This window comes from Felis catus, chromosome B4 (genome assembly GCF_018350175.1).
Source record: "Felis catus isolate Fca126 chromosome B4, F.catus_Fca126_mat1.0, whole genome shotgun sequence".
Taxonomy (NCBI): domain Eukaryota; kingdom Metazoa; phylum Chordata; class Mammalia; order Carnivora; family Felidae; genus Felis; species Felis catus.
The window spans coordinates 68,501,318-68,519,136 of record NC_058374.1 but is presented as its reverse complement, the minus strand read 5'-3'; the positions used below and the strand labels follow the sequence as shown (position 1 = coordinate 68,519,136).

The 17,819-nt window shown below is 35.5% G+C and overlaps 1 protein-coding gene and 1 long non-coding RNA gene across 6 annotated transcripts in view; one reads left to right on the top strand and one right to left on the bottom strand.

The window, feature by feature from the left end:
* Positions 1 to 17,819, bottom strand: part of CNTN1 (contactin 1) — a 367,620-nt gene that overhangs the window by 126,577 nt on the left and 223,224 nt on the right. For all 5 annotated transcript variants that reach the window (XM_011283870.3, XM_003988561.5, XM_011283872.3 and 2 more), the window contains 3 exons: positions 12,437 to 12,587; positions 6,655 to 6,782; positions 5,936 to 6,111 (listed from right to left, as the gene is read on the bottom strand). In XM_011283870.3, the coding sequence (XP_011282172.1) occupies positions 5,936 to 6,111; positions 6,655 to 6,782; positions 12,437 to 12,587 (455 nt within the window). The remainder of the gene's footprint in view (positions 1 to 5,935; positions 6,112 to 6,654; positions 6,783 to 12,436; positions 12,588 to 17,819) is intronic.
* On the top strand, positions 1,722 to 17,175 carry LOC123386574. The gene is made up of 3 exons (XR_006600650.1): positions 1,722 to 1,827; positions 3,671 to 3,903; positions 16,453 to 17,175. It is a non-coding gene; the product is annotated as an uncharacterized LOC123386574 (long non-coding RNA).

Below are 17,819 nucleotides of genomic sequence, written 5' to 3'. Positions count from 1 at the left end.
GAAGGAATGTCCTCAGCATTATAGGATGTTTAGCAACACCTGTGCTAAACAGATGCCCATAATACATAGCCCTTCTCCCTCCTCCCCATAGTGGTGACAACCCAAATTGTCTCCACAAACGGTCAAAGTCCCCTGGGGAGGAAAATCGCTCCCAGTTTAGAACCACCACTTCAGGGCTTGCATCATCTTGCGGAGCCTGCTGGTCTTCTGGTCTAATGCAATCCTTGCCTGGATGATGGCCCAACCTTCCTTTTCTCCTCCAACCTTTACCCCCCAATTCTGGACAATCGTTACCTTCTTTCTGAGCAGTAACAGAGAACCAATAACATTTTTATTGTCATTCCTTCCTCCTCTCTCTCCCTCTCCTCCTCTGCCCCTCTACCTTTGGATATGCAGAAGCAAAATTTCTGTTCAAATTCCTAACATATTCTAGTATGGAACACATAGGTCTTAAATTTAAGCACCATGATGTTACATGTTCAGTATAATTAATATTTTCTTTTAAAAGGAAAACCTGAGGGTAAGAAGTCTGTCCTCCTGTGTTTTGAATGGTGTTGTATATACAAGCAGAACAAATGCACACCCACACACCTGCAAACACGCACTACACCTATCTACCTAAAGGAGATCAGAAAGAATAGCCTACAACTACTAAAGACCACCAGAAACCATGTAGACTTGATGTACAGTGTATTGCAAAGTTTGCTAATAGTATAGGGAAAGTGAAGTAATTTGGATAAACCTGAGTGAATGTAAAAAGGTTCATTTAACACAATGATAGAATAAATTGGGAGTTGAACAGCACTGCCTTACAGTGCTTTGAACAATGGGAGGTGGGTATTAACCAGTGGATGAGAATCCAAAGTGGTGAAGGCCACGGGGTCTGCGGTCAGAGCACCTTGGTTTCAAATCCTCCCTGTCACCAACAAGTGGTATGAGGACTTTGGACAATTTACTCAATCTTTCTGATCCTCGGTTTCTTCACGTTGAAAGTTAAGAAAAATCACAATAATATATGTTTCCTAGAGGATTGCTATGAAGATCAATGGAGAAACACATGAAAAACATTTAACCCAATGCTGGCCAAACAGGAAGCACTCAATGAATGTTAACCATTCCCTCAGCAAGGAAATAGCTAGAACTTTTTGTTTCAGATTAGGTATCCAGTGCAGCAGGAGTGCAAGAATTAAAGTATGAAAAATTGAGACCTGTAAGCTGAAAAAAACTATGCAGCAAAACCCTCTGGAAATTTCAGTGCGGAATGATTGCCCTCTATGCAGAGTATTAATAACTGCTTACAATCTGCCAGAACTTGTGTCAAGTGCTTCGTAGGCATTCTTTCATGAAATCGTCACAAAATACTAGGAAGCACCAGTTTCGCAGACCCAGTGAAGCAACCTGAATCAAGTAAGTGAATTATTAAAAAAATTTTACAGAGATGGAAATCTGAAAGTTTAGAGAGGTTTAATCACTGGCTCAGGGTCACACAATAAGAAGTGACAAAATGAAGCCTAGACCCCAGGACAGAGCCTCTGAACAATTCAGATGCTATTAATGAATTCAAAACATGTACATAATAACTTATTGCCAAATTTCAATTTTAACATTTATTTGTATTAAGAGAAACAGGAAGAAGATATTAAGAGTGGCAATATCTAGAATTGGAAAGTTCCAACTCATGCGGTTAACTAAGATAATGGCTCGGACAGGAAGGCGTTGTCAAATATTTGAAAGAAAATGACTCAAAGTAGATGTCAAAACTTAGATGGTTATTGAAAAAAAGTAACTTCCGCAGATCAGACACCACCGTGGGAGAGACATAAAATGGTATGTTAAATAGGTTTTTTTTTTATTTTTTTTGGTGGATAGTTTTAAGTCCTTTCAGGAACAAAAGGGAATATAAATTAAATTGATAAGTGAAATGACTCTGCCTTTTATACTTACTCTAAGGCAGTAAGCAGCTATTTCACTGGAAAATAAAAATAAAAGCCCTTTTATAGTTGGGCTTGAAAAATTTATTTATTTGTCACATAACTTTGATAGAATAAAAGAATGTCAGATAAATTGCTTATAAGCTTATTGCATCCAAGCTTCAATTTTTAAAATTTATGATTCATATATATAATTCTTAATATCCTTCTATGCATAAGTTCAAATGAAACATTTACTGAACCTGATTATATAATAATATAATGCTGAGTGACTCTTTATGGAATTAATGAAAGAATAAATGACATAGCAGGTAAATTAGATATTTAAGTTATTTTTTTCTATAATCAGTATGAAGTGTTCCCACACAGCTTTAAAATTAGTATCTATATATATATACATATTTTTAATAATCAATTCAAAAGAGTTTTGCATGAAGTAGGATCATTAAATGTAATGGCGATGTAATTTTTACTTTTTTTGTGAGTTCACTATAAATTCTTAAAAGAAATGCACCTTGGGGAGCCTGGGTGGTCAGTCTGTTAAGTGACCTACTCTTGATTTCCACTCAGGTCATGATCTTATGGTCCCTGAGATGCAGCCCTGCATGGGGCTCTGCACTGACAGCACGAAGCATGTTTGGGATTCTCTCCCTCTCTCTCTCTCTCTGCACCTCCCCCTCCCTCTCTCAAAATAAAAATAAATAAACTTAAAAAAAGAAATGCACCTCTTGAAAATATACTTTTTTCCTGATAACTATATGAATATAATTGAAAAAATATAAAGTAGAAATTTTTTAATTACCTATAATCGCATATATTAGACCTAAGTATGGGAAAATGTATTTGTTTAATTTCATAAACCTTCAAGTCCCAATTATTCCAGGCTGTGAAATTTGAAAACTTATGCAAGGTTGCCACATTGTGGTCAAAGTTGAGAATAGCAAGCTAAAATCAAAGCATCGTCATTGATTTGACATTGAATAAAATTTCTCATTGAAACTAAATTGGAAAATACAAACTTAGTTTCTGGAAATGAAAACCTTAAATTGTGGTTTACATATTCATTCTTCATTAATTAGGACTACTGATATTAATTTTTAGCAATTAAATTTATTAAAACGAATGATGATGACATCGGTTTTGATAGCTATGGAAACATTTACATTTGAATTTTAAACTCACAGTGTGCCTCTAATTTATTTTGGATCAGTGCCTGTGTTTATCTTATTCAGTGTTTTATTCACCCTAGTGTCTATCCCTGTTCCAGTACAATATTTTAAATGAACAAAACTGATATTCACTGATTAAAATGCTGCCAGAATCAAATAAAATATCAACACATTATTTAAGACCCTCCCCCCCCAAAAAATGATGTACTGACATATTTGCCCATGCAATTTGAATAATCAACAAACGCAGTCAGCAATGTCCCTTCCTTTGTATTCCCTCACTACGCTTGAGGTAGGAAGGGCCACTCCTTCTGACGTGGTCTGTCAATGCATCCAGCAGCAATTACCAGTCATTAGCATGATCTACCAAGAGGTGGATCAAACACATATGGTGTTTTTACTCAAACTTCGTGTTGTACATTTAGCAGTGACGTCTGACTTTGAAGTTGGCTTTAAAAGAGAAGGAAGATGCAAGGGAAGGTTTTATAGGTCTTAGGTTCAAAAGACAGAATTAAATTTAATAATTTATTTTAAAATAAATTTCTTATCTAGGTTTTTTTTTTTATTTAGAGAACTGAATTGGCCTGTCCATCTATGTGCTCCAAATATTTATTTGATATTTTTACTCAATTAAGTCACATATTTAGCTAGTGAATATGTTTTCTACGAGTGGTTATGACTTGGTGGAATAAAGCTGAAGCAGAGTTGGTGAGGCAAAGCGTGGCCTGCAGTGAGTTGTGCTCTGGATTAGCTGAGGGACAAGCACGTGAACTTCTGTGGCTGTCATCTGCAAAAGGAGTCCAGTAAGTAATGACCAAAGTTGTTTATGTTTTTATGACCCATTTTATTATTTATTTCTTAACTATTATTCCAGTTATTTCTTTATTTTCCTCTCTTTTTAAGCTACCAGGCTCTTTTTCCTTTTTTCCTTTCTCCTTTCCTTCTTATCCCTGTCTCTTTTCCTTCCTTTTCTCCTTTATTCCTTTCTCTTTTTTTTTGAAATATTTATTTACATCAACAAACATAATGTAACTATCATTTTAAAGTGCATAAAGAAACTCCATGTATGAAGTTCCAGCAAATTCAAAAGTCTTTTTCTTTTAAGTATTTGTTTAGCTCATTTTTTCCCCTTAAAAGGAGTGAAAACTGAGTAGCATTCACCTTACTTGCAAAATTAAACACAATTTGAGGAAATTACTAAAGATATCAGTGCTAATTTTACTCATGTTGGGAACAGGTATGAGTAAGCATACCAAAATATTTTTCAGAAACATAAGGAGAGATATCATATCAGGAGTATAATGTTAAAATAGTCCCCTGTTGTTATTTCTAAAGTGTAAGTTTTGTTCTGAAAATGAAAGACAATCAGCAGGTTTACAGTAAATTTCTACTCATAGCTAGAGCTGTTAGATTTGCAGTTAATATGTAGGAAGCATACATACTGATTATGGCATTGATAGTAGTTTTATGAATCTATCTAATAAGAATTTAAGAAGAAATGTTTTCATCTAGTTAAAATCAGTCTCACTCAACCTGGTTGAATGCTTGTTTGGCTTTTTAAAGTGTAAAGTTCTAGAATTTTTTTAAAAGCTAGACAATTTGAAAGCATGCTATTATATGTACACATCAATCTTAAGATTTCATAGGACTTTAAAAATCCCACATATTCCATGGAGTTAATTCAAACTTTTATTTATATATTGATAATTAACTTCTAAAATTAAAATTAGTTTTCTTCACTAAGCATATGTTCTAAAGAGGTTTTTAGGTTCCTTAACAATAGCATTTCTAGGAACAGACAGGAACAGTGGCCAATTTATCTTTTATATATAACTGACCCTTGAACAATACGGGGGCTGGGGGCACTATACCCCTGCATAGTTGAAAATCCATTATAGCTTTGACTCCCCAAAAACTTAACTACTAAGAGCCGTCCATTGACCAGAAACTTTAGTAATAGTTAAACGGTCAATTAACACATATTTTGTATGTTGTATGTATCATATATTGTATTCCTATTATAAAGCAAGCTAGAGAAAAGAAAATGTTATGAAGAAAATCATAAGGAAGAGAAAATACATTTATGTACTGTACTTCTTGAAAACATCCACATGTAATTGGACCTAGCAGTTCAGACCCCATGTGGTTCAAGGGTCAACTGTTCACTGTAACATACAGTCCTATCTTACACCAGCGATGTTCCTATGCAAGTCAGTATTCCTGCATTACTTACCAGTCCTTTCCCTTTATTTTCTTTATTTCTACACAGGGACACCACTGTTTGTACTTATAGGACTAGTGCCATGTATGATTTCCTATTCTTAAAATACAGCCATTTAACCCCTCTAAAAATCACGTGACTATTTCCTCAAACCCTCCCATATACATATTTTGCCTATTTCTTACCCTCAAAGAATAAGAGAAATGCCTTAAAGTCATCATTATAACAAAGGATAAGCTCTATGCTCTTACCTTATTTAAAATTATTATGAAGGCACTACAACCAAGAGTACAGATACAATGAGGTATAGTACAGAGCAATATCAAAATGATATTGTAATGAAAGGAAAAATGAACCTAAAGCCCAATGAATATGTATTGATTAATATCTCTACCAGAATACTTACAGCCAGCCATTTTTGAAAAGGTTCAACAGTGGTACAGGTAATATAAGTAAACCATGAAAAGCTTTTTTTTCTTTTTCTTTTTCTTTTTTTTTTTTTTTTTTTTTTGCTTGTTTTTCAGTCTCGTATGAATGATTAGAGTAAAAGGAGTTGCAGTGCAGACACATAGGGGTCAATGGAATGTTAATAAGATGAAACTTAAAACACATACCATAAAATTCCGCTGGTAATGAATGTTCTCTTTGTTAAAATCGATCACATAGCCATTGAAGGACCAAATAAATGTGAGATCCAGGGCGGGATCAAAGGACGCAGCACACTGCATGGTAGCATTTTCTCCAACAGTAATATCAGCATTAATTGGGGCCAATATAATTCGCGTGGGATCTACACATTGGAAAAAAAAGAATAAAGCACAATTCAAGAAAATGTTACATATCATATTATCTGGCAGTTTCAAAGAATAAAAGGTACTACATTTTTATTTCTCTGAACAAAGGGAGAAAGATGTTTTCAGATTCAAATTCTAGGAACAATTTCATTAAGCAAGAGATTTGCCCAATAGGTTTTTGAAATGGAAACTTATCAATACATGGACTGTCTTTGTGAATCATGCCTTATACTATATTAGAAACTAAGTACTATATGGGGCGCCTGGGTGGCGCAGTCGGTTAAGCGTCCGACTTCAGCCAGGTCACGATCTCGCGGTCCGTGAGTTCGAGCCCCGCGTCGGGCTCTGGGCTGATGGCTCAGAGCCTGGAGCCTGTTTCCGATTCTGTGTCTCCCTCTCTCTTTGCCCCTCCCCCGTTCATGCTCTGTCTCTCTCTGTCCCAAAAATAAATAAACATTGAAAAAAAAAATTAAAAAAAAAAAAAGAAACTAAGTACTATGAAACTAGAAAAAATTAATATTGATCAAACAGTTTCTTACCTGTAATAACAAGAGTGCCAGTGTTATTAGCCCTCCCTCTGTTATTTTCTGCAAAGCATGTATAGATACCTCCATCATTTCTTGTAATGTTATTTATTTCCAAGCTGCCGTCTTCCCAAATGAGTATTCTATTCAAATGAGAGAAACACATTCTTCACAAAACTAATTTAATAAACATTTTACTATTCTGTCTTAGATTACAAACACTAGCTTTTGATCATTACAATTTATACAAATTACTCGACAGTAACATTTTCTAAAGATGAAACATTCTAGCCTTTGTTTATACTATTTTTTCCAGCATTGACCAATTGCTTTAGAAAGCCATCTTCATCTTTTTCTTGGACTATTGCTGTAGTCTCTAACCGGCCTCCAGCTTCTATCCTTGCCTGTCTCTAGTCTCTTTTCCACATGTCAGTCAGACATGAAGACATAAGTGACATAAGTCACACCATGTCACTCTTCTGCTCAGTGAGATCACTCTGCAGCTCAGCTCCCTCCAGTGATTTTCCATCTCACTCATAGTAAGAGACACAGTCCTTTGATTGCCCTTGTAGTCCCTGGGCAATCTCAAAGCTTTTGCACATTGGAACCTTCAACAAAGCTTTGCTTAATAATTCTAGTTAGCATTGCATGCTGCTGTCCAGGCACCCTCTCCAACCCATCCTTCCTCTAAGATTTTCTCTCCTAATATTCATGCCGTCACACATACTTCAGTTACTTATTAATCTAACCTTCCAATAGCTGGTAACATTCCCATGCCAGGAATTTTTTATCTGCTTTGCTTGTGGCCCTGTCTCCAGCAGGTAATACATCTGTTCATTCATTCATTCATTCATTCATTCATTCATTCATTGGAAAAAGAAAATCTATGTGCCAGGAATTTAGAAGAATAAGACACTAATTACTGATTAGGAAGTCAATCAACCTTTTCTTGAATGAATGCACTTCATGGAGTTTAATTGAAGCAAATGGTTTTTCATATACTGCCATAAAATGACTTAAAAACTGCTGTGGAACAGCCTCAAACCAGTCAAACCAGTCATAGGCCTGAAATGAATGAGCCCAGGTCTTCCAGAAATGTGACCTCAGGACTTCAATTTGGACTTTTTAAAAAATATATATAATTTATTGTCAAATTGGTTTCCATACAACACCCAGTGCTCATCCCATTAAGTGTCCTCCTCCATGCCCATCACCCACTATCCCCTCTCCCCCAACCCCCATCAACCCTCAGTTGTTCTCAGTCCTTAACAGTCTCTTATGGTTTGGCTGCCTCCCTCTCTGTAACTTTTTTTCCGCCTTCCGCTCCCCCCATCTTCTGTTAAGTTTCTCAGGATCCGCATATGAGTGAAGACATATGGTATCTGTCTTTCTCTGCCTGACTTATTTCACTTAGCATAATACCCTCCAGTTCCATCCATGTTGCTGCAAATGGCCAGATTTCATTTTTTTCTCATTGCCAAGTAGTATTCCATCATATATGTAAACCACATCTTCTTTATCCATTCGTCAGTTGATGAACATTTAGGCTTTTTCCATAATTTGGCTATTGTTGAAAGTGCTGCTATAAACATTGGGGTAACATGTGCCCCTATTCAACTCAGACTTTAAAGTTAGCACAGAGTATCATTTCCACAGCTACAGAGGAATGCAAAAATATTTTTTAGTAATGTTTAAAGAAGGATATTCTAAAACCTTCCTTGTTAACAGCTTCTGTAACAGATTAATATTTAGGAAAGTCTTCTTTCAATGGAACCTAAATCTTTCATACTAACAACCTAAACCTATTCCCTCTGTCTGCCTCTTCCTCATAGACTAGAGACTATAAAAACTCATTATATATAACTATATTGAATTTAACTTGTATATTTATTTAAAAACTTTACTATGCTATATAATACTTTGCATTTTGATTCAATATCGAATTGCCTATCACTAGATTTTCACTTTCCTGAATGTACCATTCCAAAAACCTTAATTTATCTCTGAAGCTTGGTAGAGCACGTGCCAACAATTATCCATCTATTCCACCTTAAGGGCGGAGCTTGATAAAGCAAAAACACCATATATCTACCTTATTAAGAAAATGCCAAATTTTCTTAATGCATTTCCACATAAGAAAATGCCAAAAAATTCCACCAATAATACATTCCAAGATTTCCTTTTGCCTCTTTATCCAGTTCCAACTTAAATTTATTTCAGAACACTTTCTTTTCCTTGAAGAGAAACTGTAGTTTCAAAATAATATAACCTTAAAAGTAACTATTTGGTACTGCAGAAGCTTTGGCATGTGCCTCTAAGTTCTCCACTGTAAGAAGTATAATGGATCCACACAGCTGTTGCACTCAGAAATCCATCACTGTGTATGAGCCAAGGCTATACTTTCCAAAGGCTGGTCTCAGCCAATGACAACCTGAGAGGAATGTAAAGGCAGACCTGTTTCTAGGAGACATCAGATTCTTAGGGGCAGTTTGAGCTGAAGGACTGTCCAGTGGCCTCACCATACTCAGATCTGCCCTGAAATCTGAGTCATTTCCTTGGGCCTTCCTTCCTGCCCTCCCTTTCTCCTTCATCTGGAATCAGTCCTGCATCTTGGTCAGATGGTTGTCCAAACCTCTACCCAGTGCCCTCTCTATTTTCCCATGTAGGCACTGCCATTAATAAATCTCCTGAATATTTACTCCTATATTGGCACCTGCTTCTCCAGAATCATATTAACAAGGACCAACATTAATGTGCCACACTTTTTTTTTCACTAAAATCTAATGTGAGCCCTTAGCCAATGTTCCATTGCACTATCATTTAATTATTTTGCAGATGAAGCTATGAAAATTATAGCCAATATGCAATGGAAAGAACAACAGTAATCATTCTTTCTAGAATCTACACTATTATTCTGTTTTCTCACATTAGCTCTCAGTTAACCTTTGGTATATCCAAAGTATATTCTTCTTTATGTCACTCATTTCACCTATTATTTCAGGCACTTATTTCGTGACACTAAAATTAATTTTTGGTAAGGATTACCATGGTAAGTTAACTTGATTTTTCTCTAATAATGGTCCCTATTTTTTTAATACATTTTTGGTTTATTTATTTATTTTAACAGAGACAGCATGAGTATGGGAGGGGCAGAGACAGAAGGGGAGAGAGAGAGAGAGCAGCAGAGAGAGAGAGAGAGAGAGAGAGAGAGAGAGAGAGAGAATCCCAAGCAACTCTGCACTTCCAACTCAGAGCCTGATGCAGGGTTCAAACTCATGAAACCCGAGTTGAAACCAAGAGTCGGACCCTTAACTGACTGAGCCACCCAGGAGCCCCTAATGGTCCCCATTCTTAAATCAATACAGATTAAACTCTAGTGATCTTATCCTTATTTTCAGATAATCTGATATGGATAAGCAGTCCAATAAACTAGGAACTACTTGGTCTTTAATAAATTAGTCACTCACTTTTGCCAAAATTACCCCAGGATAACCTTCATTTTACTTGTTAATTGCTAAAGAATACTAACTCTAGAGAAGAAAAGAATTTTGGAGTTGCTCTCACATAAATGGCTCAGATAAAGATCACTTTAGAGCTGATAGCAGTCCATTAAATATGAAATGAACAACTACAAATAAATTCTGTTGTAAACTGTATATCATTTAGCTCCAAGTAAAATCATACAATTGAGAACCTAATTACAATTTATCAAGATTTATGTTTCTTCTCTACTGATAGGAAATATCACATAAACCATTTTACAAGCCACTAATCAAGTGTGGCTAACTGTAATGTGGAACCATTTTCTGTGGTTTATTAATCAGAATGAGATTACAGTTATGCTGAAAGACAGTTATTCAGGTGCTCCTTGAGTATTATTTTTAAACAGAAATGTTTTATTTCTCTAAAACCAATTTATTAGTTGAATTTTTTTAATGCATACTATCTTACCACATTGAACTTTAGTTTTATGTAAAATACTGTATCTATTATAAAATGGTGCTTATAATCTGAAAAATTAATGAATTAAAGCAGTGAGCAAAAATTGGATTTATAGAGTCTTTTGTCAAGAAGTAATACAACTTGATTCAAAGACTAAAAATATTCTGACAAGATTAAAATGGTAAGATTTTAGGAGCTAGAACACATGTTGATATTTAGGAAAATATCCTTTTTCTTTTCCTTTTTTGAACACATGTTGATATTTAGGAAAAACAAGGCCATGAAACCAGGTTCTGAGAAATCCTTGGTCAGAAAGGCTCATGACATTGGTCCTCATCAGAATCAGAGCAAGATTTTTTTCATTTAGGGGAGAAAGTTAGTGGCGGGGGTGGGGAGGCTGAGGGGGATGCTGTGCCACAAGTTTATTGCAGGGGTAACTAAGTACCTAGATAAGGGACTTACCCTTTGGTCACAGTCTCTGCATTACTCACTCTCTGATCATTAATGTTTCGGCAGAAAATTGAACAAATTAATTCTTCCTTTAACACTGATTCTGCTAGCATCATTTTGCTAAGGTCTTAATAAATCTTACTTAAATCTATTCATTTTAAAAGTTAACGTGCTTGTGGAAATAACTACTGACCCTGTGCACTCCCTACCATCCCCCACCCCCCATCTCGATCTCTGTCCCATACACAGCCACACTTGTGGCCATCCTAATAAGAGAACTGTGTTGGCATATGTTCATTCCATGTCAATATGACCCAAGTTGAAGTTTCAGTTTGGAGATTATCAACATACTTTCAAAAGTTTACTTTAACCGTTCCAGGCTTCAGATACATCAAAATAGCGATAATAATACCCATCTTACCTACTTTTTAAATTATTATTGTGAAGAAGATCTGTCTTATGCACTTTTGCTAGAATATTCTTTTTGAATGCAAAAAGTACATTTTTTTTTCTCCTTTATTTAAGTCTTTAACAGATTTGGTTACTCAAAGATGGGGTCCAAGCCCCCTAGCCTAGAAAACATTATTGATGAGCTGGATTACTACATCTTATCTCTTAAAACTCTTCTCCACTTTCTCCTAAGGGAAAACCTCAGAAACCTAAGAATTCTTAAATTCTTCACCATCCTATACTCTCTGCCTCAGGGCCCTTGTACATACTCCTTTCATTGCCTATAATATTTCTTTCTCCCCCACTTTCACATCCCATTTCCTATCCTGACTTTCTTTTCTCCATACTCAGTATTACCTTATCTTCTTCTAGTACATTTATAGAAACCATTCAGTGTGGCTTTTAAATAAATATTATGAAGTCACATGCTTTATATTTTATCCTAAAGCTACCAAAACATTGGTAATCGTTTACTTGTTAGGAAGTTGAGAAATTCCAATTTATTTTAAAAGGTGGGAAGGGGTGATTTATTCTTTGAAATGTACCTTTATATTTTTTCTACTGAAATATTTAATGGGCTTACTTCATAAAACTAAACCAAATATAAATGGATACAGAAGTCCTTGTTAGGGGAAAAGTAAGTCAGAGATCCTATTTTATTTCCCATTGTTCATTTTTCCCCCCCTGAGGACTTGGGCAATTTACCAAAAGTCCCTGAGTCTCAATTTTCTAAATTTCTTATAAATTACAGAAGCCTAAAAATTGAACCTTGATTATCACAGATAATAACAGCGAAGGGTAAGTATTTCTTACTTTTGTTTATCTTAGAATTACAGTGCCTTCTGCAGAGGAAAGTTAGAACAACCAACATTTACATAAGTCCTCTTTAAAGTCCTCTTTAAATGAACTTGGCCAAATAGTTCATTGCAATTGGATTTCTAGTTTCCGAACTGACCTGCTGCTATTGACGAGCCACTCTGTCCCTTTACTCCATGAGAATTTTGGCTTGGGTGCTGCTTTAGGTTTGCATTCAATTATGACCCTTCCTCCCTTAGCAGCTAAGATCTTTTTCTTCATAGGATTCATTTCAAAAGTTGGAGCCAAAGCTAAAAGGAAACAAATGATTATTTTTCTCTTTCACTAAAAAGGGAAAATAAAACATTTCTTCTATAGCATCTTTTATTCTTTTGATTAACAATCAACAGAAAACTTTAATCCCACCAAATATTATCAGATATGACCATAAATATTTCATACCTAGTATTCATACATTTTTTTACTTAGTAACTTAACTGAGGTATATTTTACTTATAAAATTCACCCATTTTAAATGTATAAATCTTGCTGTTAACAGAATTAATTATTATGAATTTTAGCCACAATCAATTGCTATATACATATTTACCTTGAAGGTAACATCCAATTTAATTATTTTGACTTAATTTTACAAAGGAAGTTAGGTGGAAGACTGGAGTTATATTGAGCATCATTATTAATATCGACATACGGTCATAATTAATACCCTCAACCATACTTTGAATGACCTGTCTCCAATGTACAAATGAGAGAACTGATATCTATTAAGATTATATAATTTGCCAAAGATGCCATAGGCAGTATCAGGTAGTATTCACAATTGAATCTTTTTCCTACTGATTTGCCAGCATCCTCTTTTAATTAAACAATATGATTCCCCCTTCAGTATGCAAACATTTCTTGAGCACCAACTGTGTGCAGACGCTCTGATGCCAAAATGAACATATGTCTGCCTTCAGACCTACCTGCAAACATCCATGGGAGTGATGGATGCAATTAATTGAAGGGTACATGATCCACCTATAGTTTCTCCTTATGTCAAAGTACAGAGCTTACGAAAAACAGGATACAGAGCCTCTTAAAAGGTTACTTCAGTGATGACGTGCTCTATTTTTCTTTAGGTCTCCCACATCTGGCTCATTTCTTAATTTCCTTGTATTCTAGCAGAATTCTTGGCGGAGGGGGCATCCATTTATTTCTATACATCCAGTCTCTGTATGTAACTGTGTCCATTCTGTAGGCTTTTCCAGGCCCAAGTATATCTTTGTCCAGATATTAGCTGGTCATCTGCTAGTCCTGTGACTCTCAAATTCTATTTGTACATCAAAATAATGTGATGATCTTGGTAAAATGTTGATTAAGTAGGCCTGGTGTGGACCTGAGATTCAGCACTTCTAACAAGCTCTCAGGTGTTGTTATTGCTGCTGCTGCTCTGTGGGACACACTTTTATAGCAAGGATTTAGTTTATCCCATTGTTCTTTTGGTCTGAGTTTTGATAACTGACAATAAACAAATAAGTAACCAACCAACTTGTGCTGTACACCTACCTCCGTGTGTAGAATTTTGTAGAGGCTCAATAAATATTCTGGGTGACATACTGCTTGTCAAATAAGAAAGAAAATTTAATGGAATTATATTTCAAAAATCTAAATTCATTTAGAAAATTAGAATTTTTCTTGAGTCTGAGTTTTAATGAAAAAAGTTGATTTCATACAGTTGCTTAAATGATTTCATACTTATCCAGTATTTGAATTTATAGTGAAAGAATCCAAACTATGTTCCTACATATTTTAGAAGTGGGAAAATGAGGGAATATTTGTCCCCAAACTAAGAAGACATGCATTTTTTTTTGTCGATCATTCTTTACTGTGTCTATTAAAAAGAATAGTATCTGGTGTAGAATAAGTTCCCAAAAAATATTTGGTGGGTGAATAAATGAATTACCTAGATAGCAAAGGAATATATATAGAGAGAAGCATTGTTTCTAAAGCTAATAAACAAAAATTGATTCAAACAAATATAAAGATGCCCAGAAACATTACTATAAGGCTGAAAACACGCAAGCAGTTTCTTTAATAAAAGCCATTAAAATACTGATAAATTTTGTGCTTGAATATGGAGAGATCTTTCATCCTGAGCTGTTGAATTTTCTTATTATTTTGTAACATAGCACGATAAATAAATTTTAACAAAAAATAAAAAGCTAACATTTGGAAAAACATTCAAAGTCATCTCATATCTTGTATAAGAGTCAAAACAATTTTATTGTATTTCATAATAAAGTAACATGGTATGAAACCTGAGCCTGAATGTTTGTTTGATACCCAAATAAAGTAGATTAAATATATCAGCAAAGAATTTTTACCTTGGAGGGAATAAATAGAATATGATCTTCAGCATTATAAAAAGAGACAGGGAAAATTAAAATTAAGAAGGCCTCAACTCTTCTTAAAGTTAGTTTTTCATATTCTTTCATATTTTTTAGTGTTAATTTATAGTGATAGCAATAATTTTTTTTAATTTTTTTAATATTTATTTATTTTTGAGAGAGACAGAGACAGAATGTGAGTCGTTAGGGGCAGAGAGAGAGGGAGACACAGAATCCAAAGCAGGCTCCAGGTTCCGAGCCGTCAGCACAGAGCCCGACGCGGGGCTTGAACCCACAGAGCTGTGAGATCATGACCTGAGCCAAAGTCAGACACCCAACCGACTGAGCCATCCAGGCGCCCCTGATAGCAATATTTTAAAGAATTTCCCTTTGGTGTAGCAATAATAAAATAGGCCACACTTTATAGTCACTGCTTTATCTTTTTGGTAATCAGTTGTAGAAGACAAAGCCTGGCTACATCTAGATTCATTACTTATAACATGACTAAAGCTGATGACAGCTAATTAAAATAAAATGAAAAGGACATATTACAGAAAGGCCTTAATTAAAGTAGTTGTAATGAAAGTAAGGAGAATGTGAGATTTATGGGGTAACATTGAGAAATTTAGTAGATGTGATAGAAAGAAAAGATGTAATGAATTATGTCATTCTATAGAACAGAATTTTTCAGGATAAGGTGAGTGAGAAATAAGATTATAGCTTCAGACATGCTAAGTCTGGGTTATCTGTGAGGTTACCAGATGAACATTCCTATTAGGAAGCTTTATATTGAGCTAAGGAAAAAAACCTGAGCCAGTGATATAAAGAATCAATGATAGTTAATGAAGAAGAAGAAATTATCAAGGATTTCTAAAAATTTGAAAATAATAATTTGGCAATAATAATATAGAATATGAGAAAAAAGTGGGTTACAGAATAGAATGAAACCATAAGAATGGAATCTGAGAGCAAGATTTCTAACTGAGCAGAGGAAGGGGTAAAGAGGAAAAAATAAAAATGATCAAGAAGAAATAATCTGGGAGGTATGAAAGCATGGAGTCTCCAAAGCCAAAGAAGCAGAGAATTCAAGAATAAAACATGATTAAAAGGAGAGGCAGCATGAAAGATATGAACACACATATGCACATGGAGAAGAGATATCTGTTCATATCAAGTACAGGGTAAGTGAAAAGAAATGAATATAGGGCAGAGGTAAAGGGATTACAGGCATACCTCAGAGATATTCCAGGTTAGGTTCCAGACCACCCCAATAAAGCAAAAATCACAAGTGAGTCACATGAATTTTTTGGTTTCCCAATACATATAACAGTTATATTTACACTATATTATAGCCTATTCGCTGTGCAAATGGCGTTATGTCTGAAAATAAACAACGTACATACCTTAATTTAAAAATACTTTATTGCTAAAAAATGCTAACCATCATATGAGCTTTCAGCGAGTCATAGTCTTTTTGCTAGTGGAGGGTCTTGCCTCCATGTTGATGGCTGTTGACTGATCAGGGTAATGGTTGCTGAAGGTTGGCGGTGGGGGGGCATCTGTGGAAATTTCTGAAAAAAGACAACAATGAGGCTTGCCCCCCATCGATGGACTCTTCCTCTCATGAAAGATTTCTCTGTGGTATGTGATGCCATTTGATAGCATTTTACTCACCACTGAACTTCTTTCAAAATGGGAGCCAATCCTCTCAAACTTAGCTATGCTTTACCAGCTAAGTTGATGTAATATTCTAAATCCTTTGTTGTCATTTCAACAATCTTCACAGCATCTTCACCAGGAGTATATTCCACCTCAAGAAACTATTTTATTTGCTCATCCATAAGAAGCAACTCTTCATCTGCTCAAGATTTATCATGAGATTAGAAGAATTCAGTGAAATCCTCAGGCTCCACTTCTAATTCCAGTTCTCTTTCCAGTTCCACCACATCTACAGCTACTTCCTCCACTGAAGTCTTGAACCTCACAAAGTCATCCCTGAGGGTTAGAATCAACTTCTTCCCCATCTCCTGCGCATGTTGATGATATTTTGCATCTTCCCATGAATCATGAAAGTTCTTAATGGTATCCAGAATAGTGAATCCTTTTCAGAGATTTTTCAATTTGCTTTGCCAAGAGACATCAGAGAAATCACCATCTGTGACACCTAGAGCCTTATGAAATGCAGTTCTTAAATAATAAAATTTGAAAGTCGAAATTGCTCCTTGATTCAAGGGCCTCAGAATGGATGTTGTGATAGCAGGCATGAAAACAACATTAATCTCACGTACATCTTCATCAGAGTTCTTGGGTGACCAGGTGTGTTGTCAAGGAGCAGTAGTATTTTGAAAGAAATCTTTTTTTTTTTTTTTCTGATAAGTAGTTCTCAACAGAGGGCTTAAAATACTCAGTAAACCATGTTGTCAACAGGTGTGCTGTCATCCAGTCTTTGTTGTTCCCTTTACAGAGCACAGACAGATTAGATTTAGCATAATTCTTAAGGGCTGTAGGATTCTCAGAATGGCAAATGTGCATTGGCTTCAACTGAAAGTCACCAGCCACATTAGTCCCCAACAAAAGTGTCAGCTGTGAAGCCATTTCCTCTTTTCTCTACTCTAAACCTCATGAACCAACCTGAGCTAGTTTTAAACTTTTCTTCTGCAGCTTCCTCCCCTCTTTCGGTCTTCACAGAATTGAAGAGAGTAAGAGCCTTGCTCTGGATTAGGCTCTGGCTTAAGTGAATAATGTGGCTGATCTGATCTTCTATTCAGACCACTAAAACTTTCTTCAAATCAGCAATAAGGCTGTTTTGTTCTCTTATCATTCATGTGCTCACTAGACCTGCACTTCTAATCATAAGAACTTTTCCTCTGCGTGCACAACTTGGCTAACTGGTTAGCACAAGGAACCTAGCCTTCAGCCTATTTCAGCTTTTGACATTCCTTCCTCGTTAAGCTTAATCATTTCTAGCTTTTGTGTGAAAGTAAGACATGTCTGACTCTTCCTTTCATTTGAACACCCAGAAGCCATTGTAAGCTTATTGACTGGCCTAATTTCAATATTGCTGTGTCTCAGAGAATAGGGACGCTCGAGGTGAAGGAATGTGGGCAGTCAGAACACACACATGTATTGATTAGGTTTGCTCTCGTATATGGG